The sequence below is a fragment of the Melanotaenia boesemani genome, chromosome 10 (assembly GCF_017639745.1).
Source record: "Melanotaenia boesemani isolate fMelBoe1 chromosome 10, fMelBoe1.pri, whole genome shotgun sequence".
In the NCBI taxonomy this organism is placed as follows: Eukaryota; Metazoa; Chordata; class Actinopteri; order Atheriniformes; family Melanotaeniidae; genus Melanotaenia; species Melanotaenia boesemani.
The window spans coordinates 16,344,890-16,358,744 of record NC_055691.1 but is presented as its reverse complement, the minus strand read 5'-3'; the positions used below and the strand labels follow the sequence as shown (position 1 = coordinate 16,358,744).

The window sequence follows — 13,855 nt, the reverse complement described above, 5'->3', positions numbered from 1 at the left end:
GTAAATACAGCTGATGTGTCCTAATGACTGCTCTTTTAGAAGCAGGTCTAATTATTGCTATTTCTCTTTTTGTGTGGGTCAAAATCGCCTTTAACAGTTCCCAGATTTATCTAACTTTCATCAAGAAATGTTGACTATGTCTTATTGTTATCAAAAGCGGTGAAGAACTTGACTGGAACAAAGATCTGACTATAGTTTTTATATCATCGGCTGCTTTTCAGGCTCACTCATCGCCTGCCCTCACCAGCAGTGCAAATACCTGCATCACTCAGACAGCCCCCAGAGCCATTAGAATTTAACCTTTTATATTTCATTGAGGATAGATGTAAGAAACAGCTACTTACAGCACTGGGGTGATCCCAAAATAGTTTAAAAAATTTAAAACCCTGCACAGACGGTAGCAGTAATTCATTATAGGTTTATTATTTCCTAAAATGATCTTTAAAAAAATGCTCTTTTTCAGTAATTGGCACTGATTCAGAACTTCTGAAACCAGGACAGAAGCATCTGAGCTCAAAAAGCAGCCCATTTATTCCATTGAAGATGGATGTTTTGAAGTAGGGGTTTTGCAAAACACCCTGTTAGATTATATGAGATAAGAAAGAAGACACCAGCCCAGCATACATATATTTTTATAAATTGACTTTCAGAAAATGAACATACGTAAAAAGGCTCCTTGTACACGTCAGTTATTTTAATAAATCACAATGAAAACTTACAGCAGATCTCTTAACAACCCAAGAAAATATGGATTGATTTGAAATCACAAAACAGCAAAAGTCCAAGATGGACTCATTTCATGAACTCAAGATGTCAAAAACTTGGTGTCTTACTTGTTTAATTGAATAACAGGCTGTGTGGTCCATAGACTAATAGTTCTTATGATGAGCCATTCTTTTTGATTAGCAGTAACAACGATCCTTACACACTCTATGTCAAAGCCGATCTTGTGGTCCACGTTGTTAACCTCAATGTTCCCAACTTTAAACTCCCCTAATGTGATGTAGGATGAACACTGACGTCCCTGTTTGGTTTCCACGGACTTCTGACCCACTTCCAGAGCTCCATGGTGAAGAATGTCATTTTGTCGGTCCTCTGTACCTGTCACAATTTTGATTCTGCTTATTTTTGTTGACCTGTTAAAGATTATGATAAAGAAGTCTCCAGTACACGGAGGTTTCCCCCAGAAATACTCATCAACTATGCTGCTATAAGCTTTGGTGGCATCATAGTTTTCAAAGACGTTGATGTTTGTGTAAAGACTGGCAGGAGGGTTGTCAGGAATGTCTATGGAGTCTTCCTCAAAATCATCATCCTTGAGCTTGTTCTCTGCTCCTTTATAAGAGGAGTAGTAGCCCATGTGTTGGAACAGTGAGGGTTTGAAGCGGATCACGTCCTTCTGGGCCAGCAGACCCCTGAAGTGGATGAGGAGCCAGTCGCAGGGCATTTCCTGGTAGAACATGAGAAGGAAGTGAGCCAGACGTGGCAGGTCTCTGGAGTGGTACAGCTTCCCGATGTAGCCCAGTTTAGAGAACTCCAGAGTCACCCAGTAGGAACCTTCTCTAGAGGTGATTACTTTCTTCAGTGCTGTCAGGAAGTTCCTGGAGCAGCGCACATCATCTTCCAACATCACGTAGAAGTGTGAGAGGTTCGTACAGAAGTTAAGGAGAAATGCGTAGTCCACGTTCTGCTTGGAGCGGAATCGGACCCGATCCTCCGGGTCATTGTAGTTCCTTTTCAGCCCGTCCAGAGATGGATAGTACTCCTCTGGAGCCTGGATGACCAGGAGTCTTCCAGCTATGATGTGGTGAGCGAACTTCCGGGTAATTTCCTGGACCAGGTTCTCACACCAGACCAGATCAAAGTCTGCCAGATGGACCACCACCACAATCTCCTTTAGTTCATCATAACTGGACTGATCGAAGATGGATTTGATCGTCTCCAGGAGGTAATTCCCTCTTTTCCTTTTGACAGATGCCAAGCCAATGGTGAGATACTCTGTGAAGAGAAGTCACTTCGATTACTTCTAGAAATAATCCTGTTGTATGTTAAGTTTTTAGTAGGAAATACCTACTTTTGCGTGGCAAAGGAATTCCAGCAAGGTAGCGATATGTCACATTGATGCTTCCAGAGAAATTGAACAGGTCTCTAAATGTGTGAACATATCTCTCAGAGTTTGGAGGATGTATCAGCGATTCTCCCAGCTGTCGTTTTTCAGCCTCCTAAAATAAAGAAAACGTTTTCAGCATAACAGCACTTAACTGAGGCAGAATTAAAAAAGCCAAAAACTATTCAATTGTTTTGGTGTGAAGAAACTTACAAGCACATATCCATCATCCATGTACAGGTTGAAAAAGAGCAGCGAGGTAACCAGGAAGGCAAGGACTGGGAGCATGGATCGTTTTCTGAAGCACCTCATCTTGTCCACAGACTTCCACAACCTCATGATCTCGACTCTCACTGCTGGAAATCACGGAAGAGCAGAAATTTGGTCATCAAAGCAAAGCCAGATTATAAACTTGCACACATGACTTAGTGTTTTTATCTCAACATTTTGAAACCTGGGGTTATGATTTTTTTTTTATGAAAATAAAGACGCAGGCTTGGGTTAATAGATGCATCATCTGCTGTAGAATGAAAATTAAATTTGTGCTTTGAAAGGACTGTCAAACTTTGTAGAGGAACTTATACTGAACTGATACCATACAATGGATTCAATGTAATATTCAGTTGGACTGGATTTAAACCAGCAATCTCTCACTCTAAGGTTCTCCTTCCCTTCTTCCCCCTATTATGGACATTTTGTTCTAGATAAGAATGACAAGTAATGACATAACTGTGCTGCAGCAGGAGTAGAAACATCATTAGCAACATGATGGGAGCAGTATTACAGTAGAGAACTGAGAAAAATTGCACAAATTTTTCATTTTTACTGTGGAATGGCTGTTTTATCTCATGGACCCACAAAAGCATTTCATAATCTGTCATTAGATCTTGTTGAAATATAAAAATAACAGACATTTTGCTTCTTGGTGAATGCTGAAAGCATTTAAAGAGATTAAGGTCATTCCCCTCCACCCAACTGAGAGGCTTAAACCACTTTTTTGTAAAAGGATGTGATCACTTTTTAAGTATTTCTAATATTCCTTTACTCTTGCAAAATAATAAAACAAAAACAACCTTTTCCAAGGCCAAAGCACAGATTTTGGACATTGGAACTATTTGTTCTGTTTTAAACAGAAACATTTGTTTCTGTGTGTGTCCTACATTCAGCTCTGCCAGCTTATGGGCAATTCTTTCAGACCCTGCCGACTCAAAGTCACACACTGAATGTCTTCCTCAACAAGTTTGCTTAAAGAGCCTGGACCTCGTCATCTATCCACTTCTCATAGCTCTATTTTTCAAAGGTTCTTACCACAGAGTTAAGTTTGTAGCAGTAAAATAAACATGCAGCCACATACTGTAGTGGCGGGCAGATTGATACAAATGTCGATAATATCCATCGATACAAGTATAATAACATCAATATTTTAGTTTCAGTTCCTCTCCTCTATACAGTATATGCCTCCACCTCTCATCAAAGAATTGACTGGGCTGTCTTCTTCTGAAGCGCCTCTCCGTCACAGTGCGGAAAATCCCACTTTGCTCCTCCTCCCTCCTCTATGAGCGAGCAGCACACACATCACCAACTGGTAAGAATATATATATATATATATATATGTATATATATATATTTATACACATAATGGGTCACTTGTGGTCATCTACTAAATGTAAAGCTTGAAAACTGAGAATCTTCATAAATAGTGAGGATAAAGTGGTGGATTTGGTTCACTGCTGTGACACGGCACCTACAGATCTAAAATTCTCTCTTGCCGAGATGATGCTAAGTTCGAATTTTTAATATGGCATGAGCAATACCTTTGTTATTTATGCAATAATGCATAAAAAAGACATAAATAAAATAAAAATCAGTGCATTAATTTCACAGATTAATCTGTTTTGCATTAATGTATTAATTTTGATAGCCCTATTAAAAAGTATCAGTATCAACAATACTGGCCCCTTATTTTCGTAGTATCAGGTCATTACCCAATCTTGTAGTATTGCACACTACTAACATACTGGCTTAAGCATTTGGTGAACAGACGTGCGTAATACTGCAAGTACTGATACTCAAGAATTCTTGAGAATCTTTAAAGTCTTTAGGTCCTTCTCTTATGATGGAAATGCTCAAAGTTTTTTTTTTTAAATCTCAAGAAATTGAAAGAATTTCCTGTGGTGGAAAAGGGTCTGTTGCAGGGATCTCAAACTTCAGTCCTTGAGGGCCACTATCTCACGAGTTTTAGTTGTTTCCCTGCTGCAACACGCCTAATTAAAATAAAATGGGTCCAACTGCTAGCTGTCAAGTTTTGCACAATGACCAATTCATTTTATCCAAGTATATTGAAACAGGGAAACATCTAAAATCTGCAGGACAGTGGCCCTAAAGGACCAGAGCTGGAGGCCATTGGTCTATTGACATCTGAAATTCAGACATATGAATCTGGCCCCATAGCACTGGCTATCCAGAAGAATTAGAAAAAAGGCTGTTCTATAGGAATTTCGCTTATTCTCTTTCTGGGATAATATTTATTTCTGGGAAAACTGAGCATATTGTTTGCCAGCTATTTGAACTTTGCCAGCTCAGATGCAATTTGCAGTGTAATTTCCCTCCTCCCTTATAGTGCATCAAGTCTTCTTTGAAACAGTCAAGAAACAAGTCAAGAAGCATGTACATAATCTTCTGCTTCCATTCACCTTTTTCTTATTAACATCCTCCAAATAAAAAACAAAAACAACAATGGAAAACCAGCTCTTGATAGGCACACAAGAATTGAGGAAACTCTACAATCACAGGATAATTCACCCATTGTTATTCTTCTAGGAATCCCCTTAGATTGCATTTGGATTTGAGCGACTGTTATTCAAAAATAGTGCAGCTTCAATCAAAACAAAAATCAGTGGCAACCCTCAAATTTCAATCACAATACTGGACACATCTTAATCTTTAATTAGGTTCTGATGAATGACTCAACAGAACAGATGTGGCCAACAGTACAGAGACTGACACATAATTGGATTAATCAAAATTTCTCCAGGTGATGGATGATTTTTGGCTGTTATTCTATCCTTCAGTCATCTATCCTGTTTGTGTGCAACAGTCACACATGATGCTTCAGAAGTCATTACCACCAGTGACCACTGACATATAGAAAACAGTTGCTGTTAGCATTGTCCAGTGTGATATTTGCTCATATTGTAAATACATTTTATAAAACCACAACAAAACTTGCCTACAATCTGTCTTGTTTGGCATCTCATCCAAAAAGAAACACTGATCCCATGACACCCTCCCTAATTCAAATTTTTTTGAAACACAAAAACGCATCATTCGATGTGGGAAGCTCCCTGGTGACGGGGACAATTTCTGCAAAGACCTGCTGCTGAGCCCACTGACTAAATAAACAACTTATTATTCATTGTGTTGCTCATCATTTGGGTTCCATTTTAGACAGAAAACCATCTGCCATCTGCTAGAACAGTAAACCAGTTTGAGTTTCTGTCATGAAAAGGCACCACAGCGGCACCTGAGAGATGCAGCAGCAAGAGTAAGTGGAAACACAATGACAGCTGTCATAAGTCAATATTATGAAAGTCTATGCAAAAACCACCCACCCACACACACATCACACACCATTATTTGAGGTAGCAGCCTGCGTAATCAGATATTGTAAGACGCAAGGGATACCTAACAAGGTGTGAGAATGGCTGCAGGCCTTCCATGAGAAAATAAAAATGTGCTAAGAAATGAGATTTCTGTTCCTTTTCTCTCAGTGAATCTGAACAACATCAAACCTCCTATAGGTCACACACATTTATATGGAAATGAAGGTACATTTGTGAATAAATAAGCAACACTTTTTGGGTTTGTTTACTTTAGTTTAAAATGCTTCTCTGCTGCAACATTTCTTTGATTATTTATTTCGTTTCTGTCAGCAAAATATCAGCCTGTATGACCTGCTAGCTTATTTCTACAGCTCAAGTCATTTTAGATTAGAGGTGCTAAAATAACAAGGGGTAGAGGGGAATACCAATTTAAAATTGTAATATGTCCTAGGAGGGCTTCTCTTCAGTACTGCACATTAGCAAGAGTCTCTCTGAGAGAGACAGGGGGGCAGGGGAACTGAGTTTCCCTGCCTACTTGTGTTTAATTTTATAAACTTAACTGAAAACAGCAAATTGCAGCAGTACTTAGCATTTATAAAAGCCTGGCTGTTTGGATTTACAGGTCAATGTTTCGGTTGTAAATTCAGAAATGGAAAAAAAAAGAAAAAAAAAAAAGGTATTTCAGCTGGAAGTTTCTTTCATACCTGCATGAATTTTGTCCATTTTGTGCAGACTGGGATCCTCACCAGGTAAGTTGCAAAGTTAGATAAGTGACATGGCGTAAATGTTGTAAACCCTTTGACTCCTGTGAGTTTGTTTAGGTCTCTGCTAGAAAATTGCATACCCATATTAAAATGAGTACATTTCTGCAACAGCAAAGTCTAATCAACTACATTTGGAGTTCTAGTAAAGGGAACACTTGCAAGATTTGTAAAGATGTATGAATATCAGTATATGTAATACTGGTGAAGAATAAATGAAGATGAATGATGAAGACAAATGAAAAATGCTTAAGGACCCTCCCTTAAAAATAAAAGCAAACACTTTCAGGGTGGACCTGTCCAGGGTTTACCCTGCCTCTCACTTGGTAATTGCTGGAATAGACCCCAGCTTCCCTGGAACCCTGCAACCCTGAAGTGGACTAAGCAGTGTAGAAAATGGATGGATGGCACTTTTAGGATCAATGTAAATATCCCTTTGGAATGACAAAGCTGTAGCTCTAAACATCCATTAAATCAGTGGTTCTCCAACTTTTTGAGTCACAATCCCCAACATAATATACGTTAAAATTCACAACCCCCCGACAATGGAGTGATTAATTATGTGATATATCAAATGGGAAAACCTGTGGCCATCCTCTAAATGTAAGGTTGGAAATCTGTCAGAATCTTCGTAAAGAAGGAGGATAAAGTGGCTTTGGTGGATTATGTTCACAACTGTGGCAAAGCCCTTACATTCTCAAAATCAGCTTTTCCAAATTGGAATTTTTAACATGGCTTAAGTAATAACTTGATTGTTTGTCTCTGTGTTGGCCCTGAGATGGAGTGGCAACCTGTACAGCGAGTACCTGCTTTTCACCTGCTTCTCACCTGCTAATTGCTGTGATAGGCTACAGCTTCAATGCAACCCGAATGAATAAATAAATGAACGAACGAATGAATTGATGTGCTTTAAAATTCTATATTTCATACTGTACATATATATATATATATATATATATATATATATATATATATATATATATATTTATATATATATATACGTATACAGTCTACATGTATCAAATAAATTTGATTAGGTTTTAAAAGGTTAAGAAAAGCCTAAATCAGTTTTGGGTGCCCCAAACTGAGGTCCACTGCTTGCCATTTGGGTTGCAGCTGTCATAAATCTAAAAACTACCAATCATTAAATGCACATGGAGCCAGATGGATGGATTACAACCTGTGAGTCTACAAACTGTCAGCTGCAACCACACCATCATACTGATCATTTATATGCTGATTAAACATTTATTATTCTGATATTTTGAATTTGAAATCAAATTATCTGTTCATCTGTGTGGATTCATCTCTGATGAATAAATATATCCTGGGACATTATAAATGATAAAGACTTATGTATAAATATAAAGGATTAATTAATCTAATACATCTTGGTTAAGCAAAAGAAGCAGTAAAAATATTAAAGCAGTCAGAAATATGAGGAAGTACATTTATTTATTACATATACAATAAAATGTACAAACAACTTAACTGGATCTGATGTCAGATCTACTCTGAAACATCTGAAAACAGTAAATAGTCCTAAATGTCCTCTAGTGAAGGACAGTAACGTTCTCATCGGCAGTTGGGAGTGTCATCCAGATTGGTACTGCTGCCCTTAAAATCATGTTCTTATTGTAGCCACTAACCCTTTCTACATGAATTCTCAGGTGTAGGCGACCACCTCACTTGCTCTTTCTTCATCCTTTTCCTAGCTGACACATTGTAAATGCAGCCATCTTTAACTCTGGTCACATAAAAGCCAAACAGTCCCTTATATCCAGTCAGTCAAAACTACATCACCTAGAAAAGTTTTTGGAGAAGTCCAGTGTTCTCTGGGATGTGTTTCAACATATTTACTGTACTACACCAAGACAGACATGGAGGCTGAAAATCGTCTGGTTAATTAAATTTTTGTGCGCTGCGGCAGACTACACAACAAGGAAAAAAATGATAAAACGAAATACTTGTAAGAAATTCTGAATAAGATGTAGATTAATAAGACGAGGGCTACTGCCGAATTGATGTAAACTGACCGTGGGTACACCAAAATGGCTATTACTCCCACAATTCTGTGTGTTGATGACATTGGTGCATGTTCTCATGAACTCTGAACTGCCCTCTAGTGGATGCAATGCAGTGATGTTTGACAACGTTTGACACAGACATATGGGCCCTAATCCTAACCAAGCAGTTAAGTGATGTCATTGCCTAAACATAAACATTATAACATGTTTACATGTAACCAAGTGGGAAATAATGTAAAATAATGTATTTTAGCCCTACCTTTGATTCCTTTCAAACCCTATCCATTAATTTTGATTTCTAACTCTAATCAAGTAATATTATTACATAAACCCAATCCAGGAAGTGTTATTCAATATTTGTTTGCGTTGACTGCAACCCTATCCTGAAAGATTTTAAAATGTATCTAAACCACTTTGCTTTTTACAACTTCCCATCATTTCAGTGCCAAATAAAGTTAACAAGAAAATGTGTTCAAAAGGTAAAAAATCAGTTTTTGTGAAGCTAGTAAGCTAGCAGTTGTTAGCCTTATGTGGTTACTTTAAACCCTACAACAAAGGTTAGAGCAATTATAGAGCAAAAAAGTTGGATCCCCACAGGAATATATACACTGCCTGTTGACTAGTATTATACAAACACAACACATAAGAAAACAAGACATAAAATAACAGTAAAATATGACTAGGCGAGATAGAATACAATCTGAAAACACAAGATTTTCTTACCTTTTAAAAGTGGTTCTAAAAGTGGCTTCTAATAACATACCATGAGAACATACCTCTATACTATCATATTTTGGTGGCAGTGTGCCACATTTCTGAGTAACTGTAGTGCATTTATGTGCTTAGAAGATATTACTGCCCCAGCTGCATATTAACTCACACTCTATGTAGATTTTCTTATAGTTCTCATCAATATTTATAAAAATCATTTATAATTTAGTGTTTGTTCCCAACGAGTTGAAAAAGTAAATGAAATTTTTTTTTTTAAAACGACTTAGATAGATAATATAATATGTGCACAAATACTCATATCAGTAATGTAAATTTTTCTTCAGTGATTAAAGTGAAGTAGGGGGATTAGCAGGTCTAGACTGAAAAACTTTTGCTTTGCTTTGCTTTGAAATTTACATCACATCACATAGTAAAATGCTATTTACTTAGCAAACAGAAGGACTTGTTCATCTTTAACTGTTTGTGGTTGTACCCTCTTTTGTGAGTCCACGCTGTTGGAACAGAGGAGGTTTTTAAAGTCTTGTGCTCCACTTTTAGTGTAAAACCACTAAAAGTGGTGTGTAACACCAATATGCCAAATAATTTATGGGCTAATCAATGGGCTAACAGCTCATGATAGCAATCAAATTAAAACTACAATGACAAATTTAATAAACTACTTGCCATTCAACATTTTAATGGAGGGAAGGAAAGAAAACTAAAATGTATTTGTCCTGATAACAGGCATCTTCATCCAACCACCAGAAGGTAGCAATACAAATTCTGACTGGAGGGCATTGTTGTGACCCTCCAAGATGGCAGAAGCTTTGCTGAGTACCTGTCTGCTGTATAGGTCAGATTATGCTTTTGAATCCTTCCAGATGTCATACTAGCTACTTTGGCAAGACTATTTAGGCTGTTTCTGTCTGCCACTCTCAGTTTTTTGTTTTGGAGATTTCGTATGTTGATTTATCACGTTAGTTTAGCAGTAGGACTAAAGGAAAAATGACAGTACCCAGAGTGCACTGCGTGGATCATTGAAGCCATGTTGTTTGTAAAACTGGGGTCCCAGTTCCTTCATGCTTCCAAACAGCTTCCCTCTAAAAGTTGTTGATGTTTCGCTATCTCCAGTTCATCACTCTGTATCTGAAAATCTCTTATATCTTAGCTTTGTCATTCTCCACCACCTTTCGATGAATCATTTATTCTGACTTTGTGACATCTAACCCCTCAACACAGTTGTTCAAGGACACTTTGACAGCCTGTTGTTATTTCATGCATGTACACTATACCTGCCTGAATCTTTGCTCTGATTGCACATGGGATCCAGTTTCATAAATAATAAGTTTTTATGACAAGCTGTGGTTGTGGTAAGTATAATTTTGGGCTTAGAAGACACATTTAATTCATATTTCTGATGGAAAGCGTTAATCACCTGGCAGATAGGGTGGTGCATCCCAGTTTCCCTTATATCGCTTTTCTGTAGAAGTTGAACAACTTTTCAAGGACTTGTGACTCATTTATAAGCTTTTCTAGCTCCCTGTCACTTTATATTAGTAACCTGTTCCACAGAGAAGACCGACAGCTGTAATTTGGAAAGTAGAGAGATACAGTACACTGCATTGGACACTTAGAGGGGACAAGCTTTTGGGTGGAGGGATGAAGATTTAATAACTGGAATGTGATGAAAGTGTGTTTGTAAAAAATGAATGAATAATACTTGAAATTCAACAGTGTCCATCAAGGTGTCCCCTTAGCAAGACACTTAATCCCCATTTGCATTAGTATCAGCAATGTCTCCACCAGCAGGAGACTGATTGTAGTAGGAGGCACCCGTGTGGGAATGCAAGTAACTGTATGATGCACTGAAACACAACCTTCCTGCTCAGCAGAACCCTTCCCTGAATAAATTTAGAAAGAAATGATGGATGGGATGCTTGTTGTAGCAGAGACAGAGTTCTGAATGACTCCACAGGGATTTATACTGTTTATATGACAGCTGACTTATATTAATGAATCAGCGAATACAGATGATTTGAAGTAGGTAATGACATGTAAAGGCTCTGCAAGAAATGTTTTTTTTAAGGCAGCTTTGAATACTACCCTTAAATTCAGGATGCACATCTCTGGGAAGCGGTTATAAACCCACTTCTCTATAATTACTGCAGTTTCATGAGCAGATACAAATGCACTTCCATAGCTTCTTTCCCACTTTTGGTTCATGCTGTCTTTTATGAAGTGCAACTAAAACTTAATGTACGCCTCTGCAAAGAAACGTAGGCATCGAGGTAACGTGACTGTAAAGGGGTGTACTGTGGACATTTTAGCAATCCACCCTAAAGTGAAGACTGACAGCTTAAAAAAAAGGTCTCATTTGAACTGTAATGTAGAAAGTAGAGAGATACTGCACACTGCAGTGTACACTGCACTGGTACACAAAGTGAGGTTGGGAGTCATAAACTCACTCAGGTTACCCCAACTCATATACTGCATGCATATGCTCACACTAGTGCAAGTGTATGTACACACACATATAGACTTAGTCATCGCCAGAGCTCATTATTCTAGACCAGGGCTACTCAATTGGGTCCTACGAGGGCCGCAATCCAGCAGGTTTTCCATGCATCCCTGCACCAACACACCTGAGTCAAATTAATGAGTCATTGTGTAGAACCTGATTGGCTGTTAGAGCCACCTAATTTGACTCAGGTGTGTTGGTGCAGGGATACATGGAAAACCTGCTGGATTGCGGCCCTCGTAGGACCCAATTGAGTAGCCCTGTTCTAGACCAACATTCACATAAAACTACACACCACTAGTCCAGTCTTTTTCTCTTCTCTACTCTCATCAAATGGTTCAATACAACAGTCAAAACAGGACTCCTTTAATTAATTATGGTATTATCTTGAGATAAATAATTAATTTGTCAGCAATTTAGATGGCAGTTCATTGTAGTACTTATAATACACCAAGACCAATATACTACTAAAGTTAAAAGAATAAGTGGTAAACAGCAACTTCACCTGATGCGATTTAGGACTGATTGTGATTTCCAACTTGAGGAGGGGTTCCCAGACTTTATCATACTGCAACCTACCTGTGGAGGTTTGGTCCAGCAGGACGCACCAAATATTTTATACAGTAAAATAAGCCGTGTCATTACCTTGGAAGCAGCAACACATCCATATATATATATATGTATATATATATATATATATATATATATATATATATATATATCTTCCTGACTACCAGAAAAAAAAATTGTTTAATCAATATTTTTTTTTTATTCCCCCGACTGTTTGAAGGGTAATGAGAAAACTCTGACAATGAAACTTGTTCTTCTTAATTGAAAAATACAGAACAAAATTCAGGAAATAGCTACAAATGTCCACTACAGAAGACAATTCTCAAACTCTTAAATGTTGTGGTAAAATGTTGTTACATTCATTTAGAAAATGGTTTAATGTGTTCTCAAGAGATATCATAAAGAAATATTACAATAATACTTCAGGACTACATTTGCACAAAAAGAAGTTATGCACTTACTTTTCCTCTTCTTATGAAATGTGATCGTGGTAATGAACGCCATTTTCCTTGAAGAAAAACAGGATGTTCCCAAAGCCCCACCCCTATAAATGTGGTACCATTCAAAAGCCCTGGATGTCCTTTTTAGAGAACAAAATGAGTGGGTTTAATAGCTTGCAGGGGGATGGAGATATTCAGGTTTACAAATGTCCTCCACAGAGGACAAATTTATACTACTGGTAGTCATAAATATATATATATATATATATATATATATATATATATATATATATATATATACATATATATATGTATAGACACACACACAGAAATACAACAATTAGAGAATGTATTTTTACAGTGGTATGAGTGTGAATGGATCACCCAAGGAAGCTACTTATAATAGAGGGTCCAGTTTCTACAAATAAAAAGGTGATAAGAAAGTATGGACCACACATTAATTGGTTACATAAACTAAACGAGTAGGCATTCAAGAGGAAAACAAACAAACAAATATAATAATAATCCCATTATTTTAAGTATATTAAATTAATATGTAGTCAAGAAATGGAAAATGCAACATAATGGAGAAAAATCACAAGAATACAGATGCAAGGAACCTTGGGGTAGATGGCACACATGTGAATCGGCCGTTAGCAATCAGCAGGCTCTGCTGTCAGCAGTCGGCTGTGCTCGTCAGCAGTCGGTCACACTCATCATCTGTGGGCTGCGGAGTAACCAACTATGCTATGTTCAAAGACTGAAGTGGCTTTGAAACTACTGATCTACTGTGATTTCCACACACAACCCTCTCTAGGTTTTACAGAGAATGGTCTGAAAAAGAAAAAATATCCAATGAGCAGCAGTTGGACCTAAATGCCCTGCTGCTGTCAGAGGTCAGGTCAGAATTGACAGGCTGGTTGGACATGATAGAAAGCAATGGGAATACAAATAATCACTGGTTCTAACCAAGGTATACAGAATACCACCTCTAAACACTCAACACGTCCAACCTTGAAGCAGGTGGGCTAGCTTAGCAGAACACCACTCCATTTGTCACATCTGTCCTCTAAGGACAGGAAAATGAGGACACAATGCACAACGAGTCACCAAAACTGG

At 37.8% G+C, this 13,855-nt stretch overlaps 1 protein-coding gene across 1 annotated transcript in view; it reads right to left on the bottom strand.

Moving 5' to 3' along the window:
- Positions 1–157: 157 nt before the first annotated feature.
- LOC121646901 (alpha-1,3-mannosyl-glycoprotein 4-beta-N-acetylglucosaminyltransferase C-like) overlaps positions 158–13,855 on the bottom strand; it is a 30,083-nt gene continuing 16,385 nt past the window's right edge. The window contains exons 2-4 of the mRNA XM_041995998.1: positions 2,321–2,463; positions 2,075–2,222; positions 158–1,998 (exon numbers count right to left, since the gene is read on the bottom strand). Coding sequence (XP_041851932.1) covers positions 830–1,998; positions 2,075–2,222; positions 2,321–2,446 — 1,443 coding nt within the window. The 5' untranslated portion in view covers positions 2,447–2,463 and the 3' untranslated portion in view covers positions 158–829. The remainder of the gene's footprint in view (positions 1,999–2,074; positions 2,223–2,320; positions 2,464–13,855) is intronic.